Below are 23594 nucleotides of genomic sequence, written 5' to 3'. Positions count from 1 at the left end.
TGATAAGTGAAAAAGAAGAAGCCATAAAGGAGGCCATAATAAAGGTTTTTCAAAGAAAGATGGATGAATTCATAGAATCCACAAATAAAAAGGTGACTGAACTCCAGCAAATGTCCAAAGAAAATAAAGCTACTGAGCTAACCACTCAAAAGGAAATAAAGGAGCTAAAAAGAAATCCATACATGATCTAAAAGAAGAGATGGAAGGCATCAAAAATGAGCAATTAGAAGCAAGGGAGATGAAGAATAAAGTAGATAGCTTTGATAGCAGGTTAGACAATGCAGAGGAGAGAATTTCTGGGGCTGAAGATAATTTAGTTGTTGTAGAGAAAGAACAGAAAATGAGTTAATCCAAATCTAGGAAATATGAGAGAGCGCTTCAGGAGGTCCAAGATACAATTAGGAAGCCTAATTTAAGGCTAACTGGTATTGAGGAGGGTCTGGAGAAAAAGGTCAATGGTATTGGAAATATTCTTCAGGGAATCATCTCAGAGAATTTCCCAAATATCCAGAAGGGCAGGCCCATCCAGATTCAAGAAGCTTTTAGAACCCCAAACAGACCTGACCAGAAAAGAACATCCCACCGCCACATTGTAATCCGAACTGGATCAGTAGAAACCAAAGAAAAGATCCTAAAGGCAGCCAGGGAAAGGGATTAATAACCTATAAAGGCAAACCAATAAGAATAACCCCAGATTTCTTAGCAGATACCATGCAAGCAAGAAGTGACTGGAAGCATATATGTCATGCCCTTAAGTCAAATAACTACCAACCAAGAATACTATACCCAGCTAAGCTCTCATTCATAACTGAGGGAACAATAAAAACATTCCATTCCAGGGAAAAGCTGCAACAATATGTCACAACAAAACCAACACTACAGAGAATTCTGAAAGATGTTCTATACATAGAAAACCAAAATAAATGCAATATAGGGAAAGAAATGGCACCTAAACAGCATACCATCTAAGGACCACAAGAACTGTCAACACACAGGCCCTAATAAAAGCTTTTAAAAATGGTAGGAACTAATAAATATCTCTCAATCCTAACTCTCAATATCAATGGACTTAACTCTCCAATTAAACGGCATAGACCGTCTAGTTGGATCAAAAAGCAAGAGCCATCGTTCTGCTGTCTTCAAGAGACACATCTTACCCAAAAAAACAATCATCTTTTGAAAGTGAGAGGTTGGAATAAACTCTATCAAGCTAAAAATAAAAATGTAAATCAAACTCACACGATAATTACAAAGTAGAAAAATTACTACCACTTCTATAATGTATCAGAAAATTAATTACATGCAAAACTCATTCATGGATTCTGGATAGGCCAACTTGAACTAAAACAGAAATTTAGCTCATTAATAAATCATAAATGCATGTATCTTTCAGAATGAATTGCAAAATACTGAATGGTTCCTCATAGAAAATGAGGAAAATGACACAGATATTCAATATTAGTAGATTCATTCAGTGTTTAATAAGGTATTTTAGTTAGTTTCACAAGGAAATAAAATGAAAATATTGAAAAGAAACAGTGTTTCCATTTTCAGATAAAACTAACTAAACATTCTAACAGAATGAATCTACAAATAAGCAGGACTACTGAATAAAATAATGATATAAAATTCTCAGTTTTTCTATGCTGAAGATTTGTAAAGTGTTAATTTCTGTGGATAAAGAAGTGGGGAAGGTCTTTGTATGTGTGACAAGTGTGAGATGGAAAAAATATACTAGATCATATAGTGGGATAGTAATGCCAGTCATATCTCAGTAAGAGGCAAACAAAAGAAGGTTTTACTACAAAACCAAGAGAAGGTGAGGTGAACAAGGGGCTGGAGATTTCAAGAGGTTAACCCTGAAGATTCAAGAAAGGGAGCCACAAGGTAAGGAAAGTATAAAGGAAAGAAGGAAAAGATCTTTCTGTAGGCAGCTCCAAGGTTGGTAGAACGAATTAGAAACGTTCATTTCTGCCCAGTCATACCGTTTTCAGAGGGTTAAGCTCCAGAAGTGTGAGAAAATAAACTTTCTCTGTCTTTGAATTTATGCAAATAAATTTGTTTGTTTTTCTCAACACTTGTAGGTATAACTAAGAGTAATTTAAAAATATAAATGACAGAGTGTCTTCGTCTTTCTCTTCTCCTTGCACAGACGGCGCCCCACTCCCAGCAGACTCCTGTCCGCCGTTTTTTTGAGACCAAACACCATTCCTTCAATTAAGTTATAGAGTTCTGATGGAGAAATATTTGAAGTTGATGTAGAAATTGCCAAACAATCTGTGACCAACAAGACCATGTTGGAAGATTTGGGAATGGATGATGGAGATGATGAATGACCCAGTTCCTCCACCAAATGTTAATGCAGCAATAATAACAAACCTCATTCAGTGGTGTACCCACCACAAGGATGATGATCCTCTTCCTCAGGATGATGAGAACAAAGAGAAGCCCGTACAGATGATATTCCTGTTTGGGACCAAGAATTCCTGAAAGTTGACCAAGGAACACTTTTCGAACTTATTCTGGCTACAAACTACTTAGACATCAAAGGTTTGCTTGATGTCACATGTAAGATTGTTGCCAATATGATGATGAAGGGGAAAACACCTGAGGAGATTTGCAAAACTTTCAACATTAAGAATGACTTTACTGAAGAGGAAGAAGCCCAGGTACGCAAAGAGAACCAGTGCTGTGAAGAGAAGTGGAATGTGCCTGACACTGTAACACTATAAGAATTGTTCCAAATACTAGTTGCACTGCTCTTTTTATAGTACTGATAATATTAGACAAACAGTAGACAAATGCAACAGCACATCAATTGTATTAGCATAATATTGTCATCATTGCATATGTACTTTGAATGCACATCCCAAACTTACAGCTGAGTTTCTTCTAGTCCCAGCAAAAGTTTCTCTTTTCTTTACTCTGAATAAAAACAATTGTGGGTTCTCTCGAAAGTGTCATTTTAGGATTTCTCGTTCTGTAGAGCAGTTTCTGCCTCGTTTATCATCTAGTTCACTTTAGTTCAGCTTTTAGAACTTGGCCTTGTAAATAAGTTGCAACAAGGTTTCTGATAGAATTAACAAAATACATCTTTATTCAAAAATTGGAAACTGGAAAAAGGCTACTTGAAGTTAATGTTCTTAATGGGGTTTTTAAAATATTGTCTAGAGTCTAGCCAGGACCACTAATACATATCAAGCATAGTTCTTAATTGTGTCTGAGACTTTTTTTTCCTCCCCCAATTTTTAATCTTCTCAACTTTGAATATGTTGCCTAGAGATTCAGTTACTAACAAGTTTCTGTGGTTTTTTTGTTTTTTGCTTTTTTCTGTTGTTTTGGAGAAATATAACTAGACAGCTGGTTAGCTTTTCAATTAAAAACACTTAATTCGTTTGATATGTCATCTTATTATGATCAGGATTTCCTTATGGAGAAAACAGTTTACATTAGTTTCATGTAAAAAAGCAGTTAAACTTTTGCCATTCAGTAGGTGGCTTAATTTTTAAAATCCTAAGTATGATTATTTCAATAAAGAGTTAGTTTCAGAATAATATATATATATATATATATAAATGACAAACATCGCAAAGTGAGTTCAAACTCCAGAGCATACTTTATTATGAAAATTGTCAACATTCTGGAAATCATATGAGGTAAAAAATCCCAAAGAGCTAAATATAGAGCTCCCTTATGACTCATTGATTAGAGTCCTGGGCATTCACCTAATCACAAATAAGGCCACACCAAAGCTACCAGCAAAACTATGTTCCTTGCAGCATTATTTACTACAGCTAAACCAAGCCAGATGCCCCTTGGTAGATGCATGGATCAAGAAAATGTGGTATACAGTAGAATTTTATTCTTCTATTATGTTAGTAAAATGGAAGGCAGTCCTTCACTTCAGAAATAATAACATTGCCCCATTCATAAAGAAATGAAAAGATTTTGAAAACATTCATACTAAGTGAAGGAAACCAGACTTGAACATTTGTAACAATTGTCATAATTGTATGTCTAGGATTATCCTAGCAGAGGATCACTATATCGCAATAGCTATGTACATACGACCATATAAAATGATTCTAATAGAAATTAACTCCAAAATATGGAAACAAGAATTTTTTTCAATGTGTGAAGTTATTTCCTTTTTTTTTTTTTTACTGTGTGAAGTTATTTCTTTTCTTTTTCTTTTTTTAAATTTGTGGGTCGTGGGGCTTGAACTCAGCCTGGGAGCTGTCCTTGAGCTCTTCAGCCCAAAGCTACCACCCTACCCTTGAGCCAAGCCCCACTTCCCATTTTCTAGAGGTGAATTGGAGATAAGAGTCTCAGGTCCTTTTGTGCCTGGGGCTGGCTTTGAACCTTGATCCTCAAATCTCAGTGCCCTTAATTGCTGGGGTTACAGGTGTGATCCACCACACCCAGCTGACATTATTTCTTTTGTAGTTCTTTTTTTTTTTCTTTTGTTTTTATCCCCTGTTGTCACTGCTTTTGTTTTGGTACCAATGTATGCATTTGGTACCCTTGTGTATGCATTTGTCTGATTTAGGGAATGGAAGGGGAATAATGAGTTGGTGAGATGAAGGAGACACAAGACACTATGTTGGAAATGAACTTCACAGTTTTAGAAGAGGAGAGTGGGGGTACGGGAAAGTGGGAAAAAATGAGGGAGGGGTGATGCTTTTCAACAAGAAAACGTATTCATCTCCTTATGTAACTGTAATCCCTTAGCAAATCACTTTTACAATAAAATAAAACATTATTTTGAAAAGTAATACTCCCTTTAGGGTCAGGGGCCTGCCTAATGTTAGAGTGCTTGTCTAGCATGCACAAAGCCCTGGGCTCAATTCCTCGTTACCATGTACACAGAAAAGGCTGGAAGTAGTGCTCAAATGGTAGCACATTAGCCTTGAGAAAGGCCAAGCACAGTACCCAGGCTGGCAAAAAGAAAAACAAAACAAAAAATAAAAGCTCCTTTAAAAAAACACAGTATGGTTTTTGTACTAGGTAGCAGATGTATAGTTGTTAATCCCTAGACAGTTTCACAATGTATCTGAAAAGCATAGGAATGATACAGAAATACATTATTATAAGAACTAGCATAAATTTATATCCATGCATATTTAAGTTGTATACACACTTGATAAAACAGCTAAGTATATGAAAGATTTATAGAAGATTCTGGCTCTATATGAAAGATTCGGGCTACTGATATGTATTAATTTTTTCATTAACATTTTCTTCTTTTGTGTCCTGGTACTTGACTTTAACTCAGAGAATCTCATTCTCAATTACCTGATTCATTCAAGCCCGTACTTTACCACTGAAGCCATACCTCTACTTCCAACTTGTGGCTAGATAATTGAAAATGGGTCTTATAAATCTAGCCTGGGCTCTCTTCTCAGATCTTAGCCTCCTATGTAGCTAGGATTAGAGGTGTGAGTCATCAATGTCTAGTATCACTAATATCATCTTAATGTTATAATGTAATTATGAATAATGCTTACTTGTAGACCTGTATGCTTACTTCTTCTTCAAAAAGGGTTTGGTCCATGTTTACTCTCATTAGTTGAAGCTCCGATTTGATATCCTCATATTCTTGTTTAGCATTTTCAAGTTCTTCTTTAACTTGTTGGAGTAGATCTAGTGCCTAGAAATGATACATATTCTTGCTAATATATGCATTTTCATCACGGCTAATGAAAAGAAATAATGTTCATTTAGGATGAACATTAAAATGAACACTATTTTGGGTGAAAAGATCTTAACATACATTTTCTTCTCATAATATTACCATTAAATTTTTGCTGCTAAAAAAACAGAGTTGATACACAGGACTCTTTACCCTTATAGACAAAAATACTAAAGATAAAAGTGTTTCAGCATCTAGGCTGGCATGTCCAAAATAAAATAGCTAACTCTTCACCTATCAAACATTGTGCAGTTATTGTTTTTATTGTGAAAATAATTATTTTTTTCCAGTCTTGGGACTTGAACTCAGAGTCTGAGCACTGACCCTGGGTTTTCTCAAGGCTAGCATTCTACCACTTGAGCCACAGCACCACTTCCAGCTATATATACATATGGTGCTGAGAAATTGAAACCAAGTTTTCGTGCATGCTAGACAAGCACTCTATCACTATGCCAAACTCCAAGCCCATGAAAATAATATTTTATGGCAGTAAATATAGAAACAAAAATAAATTTGTAAATGGCGCTTTGGCTCAAAGGGTAGGGTGGTAGCCTTGAGTTGAGGAGCTCAGGGAGACAGCGCCCAGGACTAGAGTTCAAGTCCCATGACCAACAAAAAAAAAAAAAGGAAGTGGCGCTATGGCTCAAAGAACAGAGCAGTAGCCTTGAGCTGAAGAGCTCAGGGACAACATCCAGGCACCCACGACTGAAGAAAGAATAGAAAAGTTAATAAATTGCCTGTATTAATGCTGTTAATAGCTTATGGTGTCTGAAATCTATTACTTTCAACATTTACATTAACTAATAAATATATATTATCCTTCTCCTCTTCATCTCTCACTACTTTGTCTCACTATCTACCTATCCTAATCATATCAATTTTTGCATCATTACATTATATCATACATATTATATAATATCATGCAGTACACACACTATTTGGCTAGCTGATCATGCATGAAGCCCTGGGTTCAATTCCTTGGTACCAAATACACAGAAAAAGCCAAAAGTGGTGCTGTGGATTAAGTGGTAGAGCATTACCACTGAGAAAGCTCATGGATGGAGACCAGGACCTGAGTTCAAGCTGCAGGACTGGCTAAATAAATAAATAAACAAATGTCAGGCTATTTTGCTGAGCTACAGGACACTCACAATTGTAATCCTAGTCACTCAGGAGGTTAAGATCTAAGGATAGCATTTCAAAGTTACCCCACCTAATCTGTGAGACTCCTCTCCATTTAACCAGAAAAAAAAGCAAGAAAGCGAAGATACATCTCAAGTCTTAGAATGTCAAACCTAAGGACTGAGAGTTTGGCCCTAATGGTAGAGTGTCTGCCTAGCATGAACAACTACTCGACATCAATTCCTCGGTACCACATACATAGAAAAAGCTGAAAATAGTGCTCTAGCTCAAGTGGTAGAGCTAGAGCTCCAGCCTTGAGAAAGCCCAAGGGTAGTGCTCAGGCCCTGAGTTAAGACATTATATATATATATATATATATATATATATATATATATATATGCACACACATAGAATGTCAACCCTGACAATAATAATAAAGTCAAGCAATAACATGAAGCCCTCAGTTTATGTCCCATACTTGTACGAAAATTATGCCAGAGTTGGGTGCTAGTGGCTCACATGTAATCCTAGCTATTTACATGGCTAAGCTCTGAGAATTGAAGTTATAAAGCCAGCAAGAAAGTCTGTGAGACTCTTATTGCCAATAAACTATGCAGAAAAAGCCAGAAATGGTACTGTGGCTCAAGTGATAGACAGCTGGCCTTGAGAAAAAGAAACTCAAGGACAGCACCCACATGCAGAGTCCAAGCTCAGGACTGTCAATAGCAACAACAACAACAAAAAGTCAAGCCATTTTTAATAGATTGACTAATTTTCACTGACTCTCATAGGCATAAAAGTATGGGGAATAGATGGAGCTAAAAAGATTAACACTAGATCATGAAATACATGGTTTAATACACTGTCTTGTCATAAATTGTCAATTCTGAGTAAAAATGAAAACTGGAAATATGTTTTTACAAATGCAATATTGAGCAGACCTGAATGACAATTGGTATTCTTTATATTCATTAACCCATTTACCTCAGTTTTTTTCACATATTCTTGCCTGAGAGCTTCATCTTGCTGCTTCTGCTTTGTAGTCAAAAGAAGAGTATTTTCAATCATCTGTTTAATATCTTCTTCAATCTTTGTATTTGCTTCGTCAAACTTTTCCTTCCGTTTCTGAAGATTTTTTGCTTGATATCCTCTGTCTTCAAGGTGCCATCGTAATTCTATGATATCTTTCATATAAGCATCGTGTTCTAGTTGCAGAACAACAGGAAATGAGTTTTGGGTACCAAGAAATAATTCCAGAAAGACATCTTCAAAAATAAATATATTTTAATCAGACATTGCTGATTAATCTGTCAGTCTGACTGCATCTAAAATAGTTAAATTTAACGTTGCATTAAAATGTGCTTTTATTGAGCATCCAAACAATACATACATGCTTGATAATTTTTTGTTTGTTTTGTTAAAAAAAAACAATTTATTGCCAGATACCAGTGGCTCATGTCTGTAGTCCTAGCTACTCAGGAGGCTCAGATATGAGGATCATGGTTCAATGCCAGCCAAAAGAAAACTCCTCTTAAGACTTATCTCTAATTAGCCACTCAAAAACTATAAGTGACACTGTGTGTCAAGTGGGACAGTGCTAGCCTTGTGCACAAAGAGGCCCGGAGACAGCATTGATGACCCAAATTCAAGACCCACAACTGATCAAAAGCATGCATACACACAGAGAGAGGGGGGGAACCAACTTATTGTGATCAGTATCAGAATCATAAACAGTCTATGTAGATTTTCCAAATTGACAGAAAATGAGAGACACATGAAACAGACCCAAACCTAATATTGAATCTTACACTAAATCCATGAGATCTGCAACCTGAAGAACTTCCCCTGGATGTGAAATACTTGTTATTATTAGTTACTGAGTTGCCAGGTTAATTGTAGTGATAAGTGGATTATAACACAAACCGAGATACAGAAAACAAAATGAGAATATTTAGTGTTCCATTAATTACTGAGACTTTCCCTGTCCAAGTGCTATGGTGAGCATTTCCCTGGAACCAAATGGTCTTCACACTGTCCTTTCTGAAGAGTCAACCTCCCAAAGACTCTCAGATTTTTTTTCATTAACCTTTCCTTCGTATGTTTTCCCATCCCCGTTTCTACTCCAAATTTTCCTTGATCCCCTCCTGCAAAAGGTAGTTAACGGAATGACCAGGAATTCTCCTCTCAGTTGGAAAAGGATGTATTGGCTCTCTAAATTGCACGTTTGTATTATTAAGTCCACTCACAGACCAGAAGTCTGATTTCATTTCTTCCTCTTCCATGAATTGGGCATAGGGAAATATCAATGGCTTCATACACGTAGGTCAAGTGGAAGCCAGAAGATCCATAGAAGCAGGTAGTATGGGAGTGCTAAGGAAATCTACATCACCAGTTCATTTGTTTCTTCAGATGCTGCTGGAGTACAATATAAACTATATACCCCTTTATTTTGCAAGTGAAAAAAGCTAGACTTATTCATATTTTTATCATTTTAGGATCATATTTATCATATAAAATTTATTACATAAAGTTATGAGATAAAATTTATTTCTGGTTATCTTTTCTTTTGACAGGGAAAGGACAGTGTATCTCCTAGATAGTTAGCTGCATATCACATGGCAGAGTCTGTTATTCTTAGGAAGGGGATGTGTTTGATAACTTAGTGGCCAACCAGTGAAGAAAGAAGCCAAGCTATATCCACTTTGATGATGAAGATTTTGGAAGATTCATGACATTGTCACAGTTTATGTATAGGTTCTAAGAGACATCATTTGAGTTAATGTTTATTATCCTAGAGTAAAAGCAGTATTCTCTATACTTTCCATAATTTCTTGTCCTAAATTACAGATTGTAGGGTATCTTATTTTTTTTAATGTACATAGAATGTGAGTCCTGAAAGAAAATATTTTCATTTGAAAAATTAAGAAGATCTCAGCCTCTGGCAGATAGCTAGGAATGTTAATTGTTTGTAGGTGATCCTGAAGTTCAAACCCCAGTCCTCATGTTTGCTAGGAAGGAGTTCTCCCACTTGAGCTATATATGCATCCAACCTAACAGGAATACTTGGATAGGCACAGAACAAAATATTTTTTGCCGCTATACTATACACTTCATCTCTGTGATCTAAAAGACAGAATTTTCATTTTAAACCTGTATTAACCTGTGTGACTCATGTAGCTTTTTAGAGTTCTATTCCTGCTAGAATATTGTTGTCCAGTATATTTATTTCTGAATTCCCAGATGCAGGTGGATTAGGTTCTCAGCATGATACCTAAAGGTCATTTTTTCTGTGGTTAACAATGTATCTAAATAATTCCAACTGTTAATTATTTTAATTGTTGAAATATCTAATAATTCAAATACTGTCCTCATGAAAAGAAACCTGTACTACACATTTGCATGCCCTTGAGGTATCATGAATACATGGTATTTCCAGTGACAGCCAGCTCAGGTGTGCTCTGCAGAGTGGACAAAGCATTATAATCCATGCCATCACTCTGAAGTGACCTGGTTTGAAAGTAAAACAGATTTGTTGTAATCAGTTAATTTTGACAGAGCTTGTGCTCTTCTAAAAAAGTAAATGACAATGTAGAAAATTACCTCTCTGCACAGCTAATGGAAGTTCTTGAATTTTCCAGATAGACCAAGAGTCAATTCTCATGCTAATCTTTTTCCTTCTTGACTTCTGTTGCTTTAAAGCTAGTTCTGCTAAAGCCCGGTCAGTTTCTAGGCTTTGAATGAGGTTGATAGTCTCTGACAGCAAAGCTCTCATTTTTTCCTTTAATTCTGGACATGATACACCTTAAAACAGAAACACATATTCACATGTGAGTTCCCATGTATTATTTGTATCATACTCTTTCAAATGTTCATTCAATAAGTTTTATATGTTATATATTTTTATTTTTATAAATATACTAAAATTTAGTTATAAATTTATATATGATTATATTTCACTATAATATAATTCTAATGTTGATTATGAAATTTGGAGACAGATTTTTAATCAATGAATTGTAAAATCAACCAATCTCTTTAAAAAACATCCTTCTAGTAGGAAAAAAGTCATACTTCACACACAAAAGTTATTACCAAACTTCATTTTAAAAATTATGTCCATGACTCTTCCTCACACCTATAATCTTAGCTACTCAGAAGGCTGAAAACTCATTATCTGATGACTATAATTACATTTAGCTAAGTACAAAGAAATTTACGTCTGTCTTCTGGTTTGACCCCTTTCACTGGTATGGCAACAGTCAAGACTTTCTTCCCGCATTTTGTGTAAGAAATTCTGCTCCTACAATTTTAAAATGAAAGGTGTAGTTAGAGATATCAAGGCAAATTTTAGGTGATATTCTCCCATAGAATTTGAAATGTTGGCATATCTGGTAATCCTACAGCAAAAGGGACTAATATAGGAAAACTTGTAATGGATATTTAACTATTTAGTGGGTATTAATTGTAAATAGGATTTTCATGTGTGGTAGAAGAATTAAAACTAAGAATGTTTTACTGAAGAAGGTGCTCTGTTTTGTGTTAAGAAATGTTTCTTGCCTAGAAATGTTGTAAGAAAATAAATTTATAATAATTAGGAGGAGATATTTCTTTCAGTTTAACAATTTCTACGAAACCAATATATATTAATAAGTATAAAAATATTATTTCAGGCTGGGCACGAGTAACTCACGCTTGTAATCCTAGCTACTTAGAGTCTGAGATCTGAGGATTGGTGTTCAAAGCCAGCCCAGACAGGAAAATCCATGAGACTCTTATCTCCAATTAATCACTAGAAAACTAGAAGAGGCCCCTGCTCAAGTGGTAGAGCAGTAGCCTTGAGATGAAGAACGCAAGGACAGTGCCCAGTCCAGAATTCAAGCCCCATGATGGAACAACAACAAAAAAAATCATTTCAGATTTCAAGTTAAAAAAAACTTCTATAAAATTCCTGAACTAAAATGTTACCTTCAAAAGGATTTTTCTGGAGAAGGAAGATGGCCCCGAGACAATAGCAATGCTGCCTAGCTCTCTGACACAAAGAGAGAACCAGAGAATCCTACAAGCCAACTACCTTAAGAAATCCACAACAACAAACTCAAGAAGCAACAGAGAAGGACTCAAACCGGAAAAGAAATCCAGATAAAGCTTACATCCAACTTTCTCAAAGAATTCGAAACGCGAGGACCCCCTCCCCAACCCCTTGCTGCTGGCTCAGGGTGCCAGGCCCAGCGCGGCCACAGAAACCAGCATAGACTGGGCCAGCAAGCGGCAGAAGCCAGATGCAGGAACCAGTGCAGACCAGACCAGCAAGCAGCAGAACCCAGACGCGGAGCACAGGTGGCGGCTGAGATCCGAGGGGAGTGAAAGATTCTCCAACAACGCAGAGCTCACAGCCAAACGCAGAGGAGTGAGCAGCCCAGCGGGTAGCCCAACGGGTAGCCCAGGGGGTCCCCAAGCCCATCAGGAAAGCAGAGCTGGTGGCGAGCTATAGAACTTAGCTGAGACCCCTCTACCCCGCCCAAGAAAGACTGCCAAGTGCAGGAGGGCAAGGAATTTAGAATCCTGTCCCTTCCCTCAACAGCCCCCTCCCCCAGGCCATTGACTGGAGACTGCCAGGCAGATGGGGCGCTAAGACCCAGCAGCCCACCAAGGGAGGCAGAGGTGTCCCAGCACCCACTCTCCCAACAGCCTCCTCCCCCAGGCCTCTGATTGGAGACTGACAGGTGGGCAGGTGCTAAAACCCAGCACCTCACCAAAGGGGGGCAGAGATGTCTCTGCTATAATCCGCCCAATAGGTTCCTCTCCCAGGCCACTGATAGGAAACTGACAGGCAGGCAGGCGCTAATACCCAGCACCCCACCAAGGCGGCAGAGGTGTCCCAATTCACCTGCCCAACAGGTTCCTCTCCCAGGACATTGGATCTGGAGAGTGGGGGGCGCTGAGACCCTGTCTTACAACAGCAGGTAGGGTGTGCGGGACTCTAGGAGCCAGCATCTGTCCCACTCAAATCTTGAGCCGGGCACCCTCCAACTGGGAATCCCAAGCAAGACAGCACCAAGGGGCCCCACACAGCTCACAGACTCTCTGACAAAGCGGTGGAAACACAGCAGGGAACTGAAGGGCAGACCAGTGGCCAAGCTCGCCTTCTGAGAGTCAGAAAGGTGCAGCTCCGCACTCACAGCCCACCTCCTCGGCTGGGCCCTGCCCCTGGGAACAGAGCAGAAACCAGCTGGTCCAAACTCCAGACCCTTGGCCGGGGGCTGCCCCTGGAAGCAGTGCAGGAAAACCAACCATCTGCACAGCGCGCTGAGACTGAAGCGCTCAGACCCATCCCATGGCCCACTGTGAGGCCACTGGTTGGGCTGAGAGCTAGTCGTGCAGCAGCACACAGCCTCTGGGAACAGGCCAAACACCTGCAAAAACTGCAAACTCTGACCTAGTCAGCAGAGGAATCAATCTGGCCGAGAACAACAGGTATACAGTTTCCCAGAACCACCGGTCCCAATCCAAGTAAAGACCACCACCTACCAACCACAGAGCAGACTACAACAGTTCTCAATGCCTAGGAGAGCACAAAGACAAATTATGACATACATAAATAATCAAAGTCCCACACAAAGCCCAAAAGGAAACGAGACCAAAAGGATGAGAGAGATGTCACCATCTGAAGAAATGACACCTGAAGAGACACGAAATATGACTCAAATCAAGGAGATGATTTTGGAAATGAATAACGAAATTAAGTCTGAATTCCAAAAACATTAGCAAGGAATTTCCAAGGAACTCTTCGAATTCAAAAGAGAATTGGAAGAAAAGTTCAATACCCTCTCAGCAGACATGTCCACATTTCAAGCAAAAATGGAAACATTAAGCAGCAGATTGATTGAGATGGAGAATAGAACATCAGGAATGGAAGATAAAACACAAGAGCTGGAAGACAGAATCACCACCTTGGAAAGATTAGTCAGAATCCACAGGAGAGAATTCCAGGACCTGGCAGATGCAGCAAAAAAGTCTAATCTTCATATAATAGGGATTGACGAGGGCACCGAATTTCAGGACAAAGGAATGCAAATAACCTAAAAAAAAACGGAAACACCTAGAGGAGTAAGAAAAAGTAATTCTAAAACAACTAGAAGGGCAGAAATAACAAAAATAAAATCAGAAATATCAGAGATTGAAAAGATGATCTATTATACACAAAATTGATAAATCAGAAAGTTGGTTCATTGAAAGAGTCAACAAAATAGACAGACCCCTGGCAAGATTAATCAAAAGAAGGAATTCGCAATAGCCCCCCAAAGAATAAAATACTAGGGAATATACTTAACCAAAGATGTAAAAGAATTATTCAATGAAAAATATAAAAGCCTAACAAAAGAAATTAAAGAGGACACTAGGAAATGGAAAGACATCCCATGCTCATAGCTAGGGAGAACCAACATAGTGAAAACTGCCATACTGCCAAATTTGATATAGAAATTCAATGCAATCCCCATCAAAATCCCAAAGACATTCTTTATGGAAATAGAAGATATAATCCAAAGATTCATATGGAACAAGAAAAGACCTAGAATAGCCAAAACAATTCTAGGCAAAAAGAGCAATGCTGGTGCTATTACAATACCAGACTTCAAACTCTACCATAGAGCCATAATAATAAAAACTGCTTGGTATTGGCATAAAAACAGACCACCAGATCAGTGGAACAGAATAAAAGACCCAGAAATAGAACCATATACCTATAGGCAACTTGTATTTGACAAAGGAACCAAAGATGTACAGTGGAATAAATACAATCTATCCAATTATTGGTGCTGGCAATACTGGGCAGCCATATGCAGAAAACTAAAAATTGACCCTAGCCTTTCGACATGCACAAGCATTAACTCAAAGTGGATCAAAGACCTCAACGTGAGACTCGAAACCGTGAAGCTGCTACATGATAAAGTAGGAGAGACACTGGAATTCATAGGCACAGGCAAAAGATTCCTAAACAAAATCCCAGGGTCACAACAGATTGGAGAGAGAATCAATAAATGGGACTGCCTAAAAATAAAATGTTTCTGTACAGATAAAAACAAAAGTAGAGAGACAGCCAACCAACTGGGAAAAGATATTCAACAACAATACATCTGTGAAATGCTTAATATCCAGATCTACAGGGAACTCAAGAAACGAATCCCCCCCCCCAAATCCAATAAACCATTCACTAGATGGGCAAGGGAACTAAAGAGAGAATTAACAGAAGAAGAGATAAAAATGGCAGAAAAGCATATGAGAAAATGTTCATCATCCATGGTCATAAAGGAAATGCAAATAAAAACAACCCTAAGATACCACCTTACCCCAACAAGAATGGCCAACATTTTGAACTCAGACAATGACAGCTGCTGGCGGGGTTGTGGAGAAAAAGGAACCCTACTACACTGCTGGGGGAATGTAGACTAGTTCAGCCACTCTGGAAAGCAGTGTGGAGGTTCCTTAAAGAACTGAAAATATACCTTCCCTATGATCCTGCCATACCACTTCTGGGCATCTATCTGAACATCATGACTGAAGATATGACAAGGATACCTGCTCAGCTATGTTCATCTCTGCACTATTCAAAATAGCCCGGCAATGGAAACAATCCAGATGCCCTACTGCAGATGAATGGATACAAAAAATGTGGTTTATATACACAACGGAATTGTACATAACCAACAGACAAGATAAAATAATGGCATTCGCACGGAAGTGGATAAATCTAGAGGGAATCATGTTGAGTGAGACAAGTTAAGACCTAAGGAACAAAAGGCGCATGGTATCCTTAATATGTGGCTAATTAATCCAAAGACTATAAGAGCAAGGACTCAATATCTGCATACCCAATGCTGTGGACATGGCAATGGAAAAAAACTTAACTATATAGATATAAAAACCTATGACTCTATAGACATAATGTTTTATTTCATAAATTAATGTTTCTATGACATACAAACCCTTAGCCTAATTTTGATTAAGTTCTAAATTCTAAGTCCCTGTGATTTTAAATAGAGATTACCTTCTTGAACACTTGTTGGTTAAATTGTCATTTACAATATGATTTAAGGTTTTCTCTGTTGAGTTTTTGCCTTGTTGATCTGTCCATGGGTGAGGGTGGTATATTAAAGTCAACAACAATTAGAATTCCTAGCCAGAGCAATAAGGCAAGAAGCAAGCATAAAGGGGTTCCAAATAGGGAAAGAGGAAGTGAAACTCTCCCTCTTAGCAGATGACATGTTTCTCATTTTAAAGAACCCTATGGACTCCACTCCCAAGCTCCTTGAGCTGATTCAAAACTTTGGAAAGGTAGCAGGGTATAAAATTAACCCTCAAAAATCAACTGCCTTCCCCTATGCCAACAGTGAGAGGAATGAGGCAACAATCAGGAAAGCGACTCCTTTTGCAACAGCTTCAAAGAAAATAAAGTACCTAGGAATTAACTAAGAATATAAAGGACCTTTTTGATGAAAACTTTAAAACACTGAAATAGGAAATTAAAACAGAACTGAGAAAATAGAAAAACTTCCCATGCTCATGGATTGGAAGGGCTATCTACAAATTCAATGCAATACGCATCAATATCCTAATGTCATTCTTTAAAGAAATAGAAGAGGCAATCCAAAATTTCATATGGAATAATAAAAGACACCGTATAGCGAAAACACTTCTTAGCAGAAAGCACAGCGCAGGAAGAATTTCAATACCAAACTTTAGACTCTATTACAGAGCTATAATAATAAAAACAGCCTGGTACTGGCACAAGAACAGGCCTGAAGACCAATGGAATAGAACTGAGGACCCAGATATTGAACCACAGACCTATGGTCACCGAATTTTTGATAAGGAAGCCAAAACAATACAATGGAAGAAAGACAGCCTCTTCAACAAATGGTGCTGGCAGAACTGGTTAAGCACCTGCAGAAAACTAAACTTGGATCCTTCTTTGTCACCCTGCACTAGAATTAACTTCAAATGGATCAAAGACCTGGAGGTAAAAGCCGACACACTGAAAACTTTACAAGAAGGAATAGGAGATACACTAGGCCTCCTTAGCACAGGTCAAAACTTTCTTAATAAGGACCAAGAAACACAATATATCAGAGAAAGGCTGGATAAATAGGACTGTATTAAACTGCAGAGCTTCTGTAGGGCAAAGGACATAGCTGTGGGAAGCCTACAGAATGGGAGAAGATCTTCACTAACCATACAACAGACAAAAGCCTCATATGTAAAATATATCAACAGCTCAAAAAATTGAATCACTCCAAAACTAATCTCCAAAGAAACAACCATCCCATCAAAAGATGAGCCAAAGACTTAAGGAGAATCTTCTCTGAAGAAGAAATAACAATGGCCTATAGACACATGAAGAAATGCTCAACATCTTTGGTCATAAAAGAAATGCAAATCAAAACAACTCTAAGATTCCACCTCACTCCAGTTAGAATGGCCAGGATCAAGAAAATTAATAATAATAGATGCTGGAGGGGATGTGGCCATGAGGGATCACTACTACATTGTTGGTGGGAATGCAAACTTGTTCAACCACTATGGAAAGCAGTATGGCAGTTTCTCAAAAGACTAAACATAGAGCTCCCCTATGACCCAGCAATTCCACTACTTGGCATTTACCCAATCATCCAGAAACAAGGACAGATTAACTCCACTAGCACTGCAATGTTCATTGCAGTACTATTTACCATAGCAAAGATATGGAACCAACCCAGATGTCCCTCAGTTGATGAGCGGATCAACAAGATGTGGTATTTATACACAATGGAATTCTATGCTGCTGTCAGAAAGAATGACATCTCCCCATTTGTAAGGAAATGGAAAGACTTAGAAAAAAATCATATTAAGTGAAGTAAGCCAGACTCAAAGGAACATAGATAGGCTCAATGGTTTCCCTCATTTGCCATAATCAGTAGAAACCTTGGACTCTTCTAGCAGAGATTTGCAATAGAGCAAAACCTAGATACATAAGGCCATACAGTATGACGCTAAATGAAAGGACCTCTAGGATATAGAAACAAAAGTCATATAATGAGTAATTGTTGGTATATTGGATATATGCATATTTGGTTATTTGAAATTGGATAGGAAAGGGGGTAGAACAAGATAAGGGTGGGGGGGAAGAGAAATGGGGACCAAGACATGAGAAAGGGTATCAATGTATGTGAAGTAATGCACTTTCCGTCTTGCGAATGTAATGTAACCCTTCTATTAATTACAATAAAAATTATATGAAAAAGATACTATGTACAAATCAACGTTAATAAATTCTTTAATAAAAAAAGAAAGGAAAAAGGTATTTTTCCAAATGAGGTACTATAAGTTGAATGGAATATTTCTCATCATAAAAATTTCTAAACTGTGTTTAATTTTTTTCCCTTTATCAGGGAATTTTTATCAAATTTTAAAAATCAAAATATCAGAATAAACGCTTCATTACACTAATAGTTTTTATTCAATAATTACTACAACATATTTAAGAAAGTGTTATACATACATAAAATCATATAAAATAAGGCATATTTGTCTATTCTCTTCAGAGAAGTAACAGGCTAGTGATATTTATTGAAATACCATCAATTATCTTTATTTTTAATTCGTTAAAAATTTGACATTCTCTTTTGTTATATAATATCTCTTCAAACATATTTTACAGAATTTCATCTCCTCCCCTACCAGTGTGTTCACATCTGGTCCTCTACCAATTCAGATACACACACACACACACACACACACACACACACACACGCACACAACCTCCACCTCCACTACTTTTTACTAGTTACATTGATGATGTTGACTAGTGGATTTTTCTGCCTGGGCCAGCTTCAAACATTGGTTCTCCAAACACCCATCTGTGTATGTAGGATTACAGGCATGTGCCACTTGGCTCACAGCTCTATTATTTCTTATTTCAAATATTAACATATTATCCTCATTGTTTCACTATTTGTGTGTAAAAGCCTATTTTCCTCTGCCTAGAAAATATTCATTATGCTTTCTTTTTCACTGTTAATTTTGTTTCAAAATTTTCATTTTTAAAAAAGGTGTTTTTTTTCTTGTGTTTTTAAAGCCTTGGAAACCATACCCCAACCTCCATACTGCTGTTCTAGTTCTATTTCCTGCGTCTAATGTGTGTGTTTCAGTGGTTATCCATTGTGCTTTGATACATACATGCCTTTAAATGCTTTCAGCTCTAAAACTGGTTCACCTAAAGCAAAACAAAAGTAATTTTGTGTTGGCCTTCATGGGGCTCTCAGATTGGTCAAGAGGTTTATCTTTGTGATTGTTGCTCTTAATGTACTATGTGAAGTTATTTGTTTTCTCTTTTTCTTTCACTTATGGTTAATCTGTTGATGTTACTGTATTTGACTTTCTTACCTGCTATGTTGTATATATGTTTGTTTATTTATTTGAAATAATGAAGGGGAGGAGGAAAACAAGATGAGTGGGAGGGGGTGGGGGAGAAAAAGGGAGACAAAAAAATGAGAAGGGGTATTGAGAAGTAATGTATCCATTACCTGACAAATGTAACTGTAACCCCTCTATACATATCCTGATGATAAAATTAAAAAAAAAAATCTTCCAAAAAAACCTGGAATACAGAATACAAAATTATATCGAAGTATTTCATTTTCCATAGTCTCCTTTTCAAGCATATGTATTACAAATATGTCCAGTCTAGCACTGAAATAGGCATAAATTTCTAAAATATTGATATTTCCCTGCTAATAAGGTTCCTATTGTTCCTTTGACTCTAGCAATATACATCGCAAGTGTGGAATACTCTCTTCTAGGCCACCTCTGATAGAGATCTGAGCATAATGCTATAGGGATTTTCCTGTGCAGGACAGAAACATATTTAATATATTTTTCCTTTGGTATTCTAATTGTTTTATAAGATTTCAGATTTCTGCAAATGTTAATGCAAACTGATTTTTTTCTTTTACCAGTTTCATAGGTGCTGGGTAGAGGGGGATCATTTTTTTATAAATAGTCCTGATTTTTATATTTAAAATGTGATTTAATATTAATGTAAATAATCCTACTTTCACTTTCCTATCCTTTTTTTAAAAAAATATTTTTATTGTGATTAATAGAAGGGTTACATTATATTTACCAGATAGAAGGTACATAACTTCACAAACATTGATACCCTTTTTCATGACATGGTCCCCATTTCCCTCCTACCCTCCCCCCAAAATTTCCTAGCTTTTTTGAAGTTAAATTGGTCAATTAGAGATGATCAAAACCTCAGCATTAATGAATAAAAGAAGCAAGAACATTACTTACCATTCTTCAAGAGAAGTTTCAAACTGTCAAAATAAAAAACCTCAATAAGTATTTAATATAAATCATATGAAAAAATAATTGTTAAAATTCACATAAGCTTGAACTCATTCATAAAAATTGTTAGTTCTCTACTTCATATGTCCACTGCACTTTGCTTATGTTTCGCACCTTTCACTGATGCTCAAACTTGTACATATTCCTCCCACTGACTTATTTTCTTCTTATTATTATTCTTACTTGCTATTTTTCTAACCTTTCATCTGTTCATTTCTAAATCTTATTCTTTAATTTAGGGCCAGTGCAACTGATGCTAATTCCCAAAGACATGATAAATACAAAATTATATAGAAGTTCACAAATATTTACTTTTCCATCCTTTGTCAGGCATTATGTCTTACAGATACATACTAACAATCTGAGAACTGTAATAGGCACAAATTCCCCAAAGCACAAGCAAGAGGACATTCTTAGGAGTGGATCACAAAGGCTCAATAGCTACATACATATGATTCTATGAAATGATATTTATCAAAATGGATTCTAAGAAATGGAAACAGGAGATTGTTTTTATATTGTTTTTCATTTTGTTTTTTCCTACTGTGCTGCTGTTTTTATTTTCTGTATTTTTAGATGTTTATCTTTTAGGGGAGTTTTGGGGAGGACACAGAAATGGTGGGACTAAGGATGAGCAAATGTAGCAGTGATGCTCACTAGATATTGTGCTGAAAATGAACTACACAACTTGTAAGGAGTTGTTGGGAAGGAAAAACTGGTAAAAACAAAGAAAGAGATGACACCATTCAAATGGAAATGTACTCATTATCTGACTTATGTAACTGTTGCCCCTCTGTTCACCTTTACAATAACAATTTAAAAAAAAGTTGTTGTTGTTGCTGGGCCTGTGAATTAGCTAAAAGCTGGGCATGCAGCTCCCCACTTTGGATCTGAGTAGTTTCCTGTGGCAGTTACTTTATGATCATCTTAGACTTCAGGAAGAAAAGACTTTACTGAGAAACATCTGTGACAAAAGAACTCCCTGCCCAGATAGGCAATGCCTTTTTTTGTATCATCATGAATAAAAAAGCTAAAAATGTTCAGAACATCTACCACCAGGCTATACCTGTAACTGTTTCAATTCTGCATATCTTTCCCTCCTTCTGCCCTCAATTATTCTTATGTAGCCCAGAGTCAATATTTGTACCCCCAAAGAGGACTGAAGAAATATTGCAGTTCTGTCTTTCCAAGGATGCCATGTAATAAATCTCCTTCCTTTGTTTTCCACCATTTCTCTTTATTTAGCATGTGGTGGCAATTGGCTAGACCTAATGCTTGATCTCCAGAGTTTGGCCCAATTTTGATAGTAAACAAAAATTTGGTCAAACACATACATACCAAAAATGAAAACCATGTAACTAACAACTCATTAGATATATATTTTAGATAATACTTCCAGTTAAAATATGATAGCATTATATTGATAATGAAAACAAAGCAAAGAAGAGTATTACTTAAGAGAGACAAATGGACAAATTCTTTTAAGACAGCTTAATGCTTCTCTATGGAGTTCCTAAGGAATAGTGGTATGTGTGAATAAGTAGATGATAATCAAATATACTACTGAAGGACTATATAAATTGTATATAATCCATCCCCAGAATGCAGTTACATCTCAGGAATACATCTCTAATCACATCAAAGATCTGTCTAAGATGTAGAGTTTGGTCAAGCATGAAAGTGTAACAAGGAGTTTCTTTCCTGATTATTGCCTCGTTCCTCTCACTGTTGGCGTAAAGGAAGGCAGTTGATTTTTGAGGGTTGATTTTATAGCCTGCTACTCTTCACTATTAGAAGCAGGGAAGTATTTGATGTGATTGAGTTCACTTTATAAAGTAACTTTAAGGGGGGAGAGGGAAATGGGTACCAAGACATGTGAAAGGGTATCAATGTATGTGAATTAATGCACCTTCTATCTGGCAAATATCATGTAACCCTTTTACTAATTACAATAAAAAAAATTTAAAAAAAAAGAAAGTGTAACAAGGACTGAAACCGCATTTGTTGAAAAACAGTAATAGTTATAAAACTAGCACACACACAGGCAAAATTCACTCTGCATTAACATTGGAAGACATCTGAAATCTAGCAATATAAAAGTGAGCATGGCCAAAGGAAAAACATATTCAATAAGTTGCTGCTCTGTAGGAGGTGAGAGAATATTGTTAGACTTGGGACAACAATTTTAAAAAAGCAGAAAAAAGTTTGACCCTTCTGCCCCCACTTTCATGTTGGTCTTTTTTTAAGGCATTAGCTGTGAAGTATAAGGACAGAGGGATCAATAATGTCTTTACAGGCTAGGATAGAGAAAAGAGGGATGGCAGAGCCACTTCTGGTCAGGCCACCACCAGGTAACTGTGACTTAGTTTATTTTTCTCTTTGGAGATGACAGTGATACAACTTCTCCAGAACTTTGCTGAGATAACCAATCAGGCCATATGCTCAGTAATTATGCATATCCACTTCTCCATTCTCAGATTCTGTTTGTGTGTTAATTTAAAGTCTGTATCTGCACTCCACAGCCTAATGAAGATGGACCAACTGAATTGTTTCCTCTCTCTGCAGTGGCCCAGGCCAAAGAATAAATCTCTTTTCTCTGCCCTTCTTCTTTATTTACCATTGACTCAGATGGCTACATTTAATATGTGGAATTCCTGGGGTATGGTTCTCATGTAGATCTTTTCTTTCCTTTTGCCTTCACCTGTAGTAGATTATAAATTCAGAGTGTGACTAGGATGGCCGGTTTGAGCCACGCCTCCTGTCCTACTTTTATCTAGCTACTTTGTGGAGACAGTCTAGTGAAAACTATTTACTAGTCAAGTTGGCTTATAGAAATACTACTTAGTATTATTGTCTCTGGCTAACGAACAAACAGATAAGGGGAAAAAATCATATTAAATGAAGTAAGCCAGACTCAAAGGAACATAGGCTCAATGGCTTCCCTCATTTATCATAATCAGTAAAAAACTTTGGCTCTCCTAGTAGAGATTTACAATAGAACAAAACCTAGATACATAAGGTCATATAGTATGATGCTAAGTGAAAGGACCTCCAGAAAATAGAAACAAAAGCCATATAATGAGTGATTGTTGTCCTTAATGTACTATGTTATCTCTCATCTCTCTTGCTGTCCCTTGGTTATCTCATATTGTTATAGTATTTCACCTTGTTATCTGATGTATTAGATATATGTGTATTTGGTTATTTGCAATCGAATAAGGAAGGGTGGAAAACAAGATGAGGGGCGGGGGTGGGGGGAGGGAAATGGGGACCAAGATATGAGAAAGGGTATCAATGTATGTGAAGTAATGCATCTTCTATTTGGTGAATAATGTAACCCTTGTATTATTTACAACAAAAATATATGGAAGAAAAAAATAAAAAATGCACTTAA

General features: G+C 37.0%; 1 protein-coding gene and 1 pseudogene across 1 annotated transcript in view; one reads left to right on the top strand and one right to left on the bottom strand.

The window, feature by feature from the left end:
* Ccdc178 (coiled-coil domain containing 178) overlaps positions 1–23594 on the bottom strand; it is a 287520-nt gene that overhangs the window by 231038 nt on the left and 32888 nt on the right. The window contains exons 6-10 of the mRNA XM_090353276.1: positions 20147–20169; positions 11032–11114; positions 10415–10615; positions 7799–8019; positions 5508–5650 (exon numbers count right to left, since the gene is read on the bottom strand). Of these exons, the coding sequence (XP_090209402.1) occupies positions 5508–5650; positions 7799–8019; positions 10415–10615; positions 11032–11114; positions 20147–20169 (671 nt within the window). The remainder of the gene's footprint in view (positions 1–5507; positions 5651–7798; positions 8020–10414; positions 10616–11031; positions 11115–20146; positions 20170–23594) is intronic.
* On the top strand, positions 1431–2732 carry LOC150049771 (S-phase kinase-associated protein 1 pseudogene; annotated as a pseudogene).

The sequence above is a fragment of the Megascapheus bottae genome, chromosome 19 (assembly GCF_031878675.1).
Source record: "Megascapheus bottae isolate mThoBot1 chromosome 19, mThoBot2.hap1, whole genome shotgun sequence".
Lineage (NCBI taxonomy): Eukaryota > Metazoa > Chordata > Mammalia > Rodentia > Geomyidae > Megascapheus > Megascapheus bottae.
The sequence above is the reverse complement of the archived record's forward strand: the minus strand, read 5'-3'. Positions and strand labels throughout refer to the sequence as shown.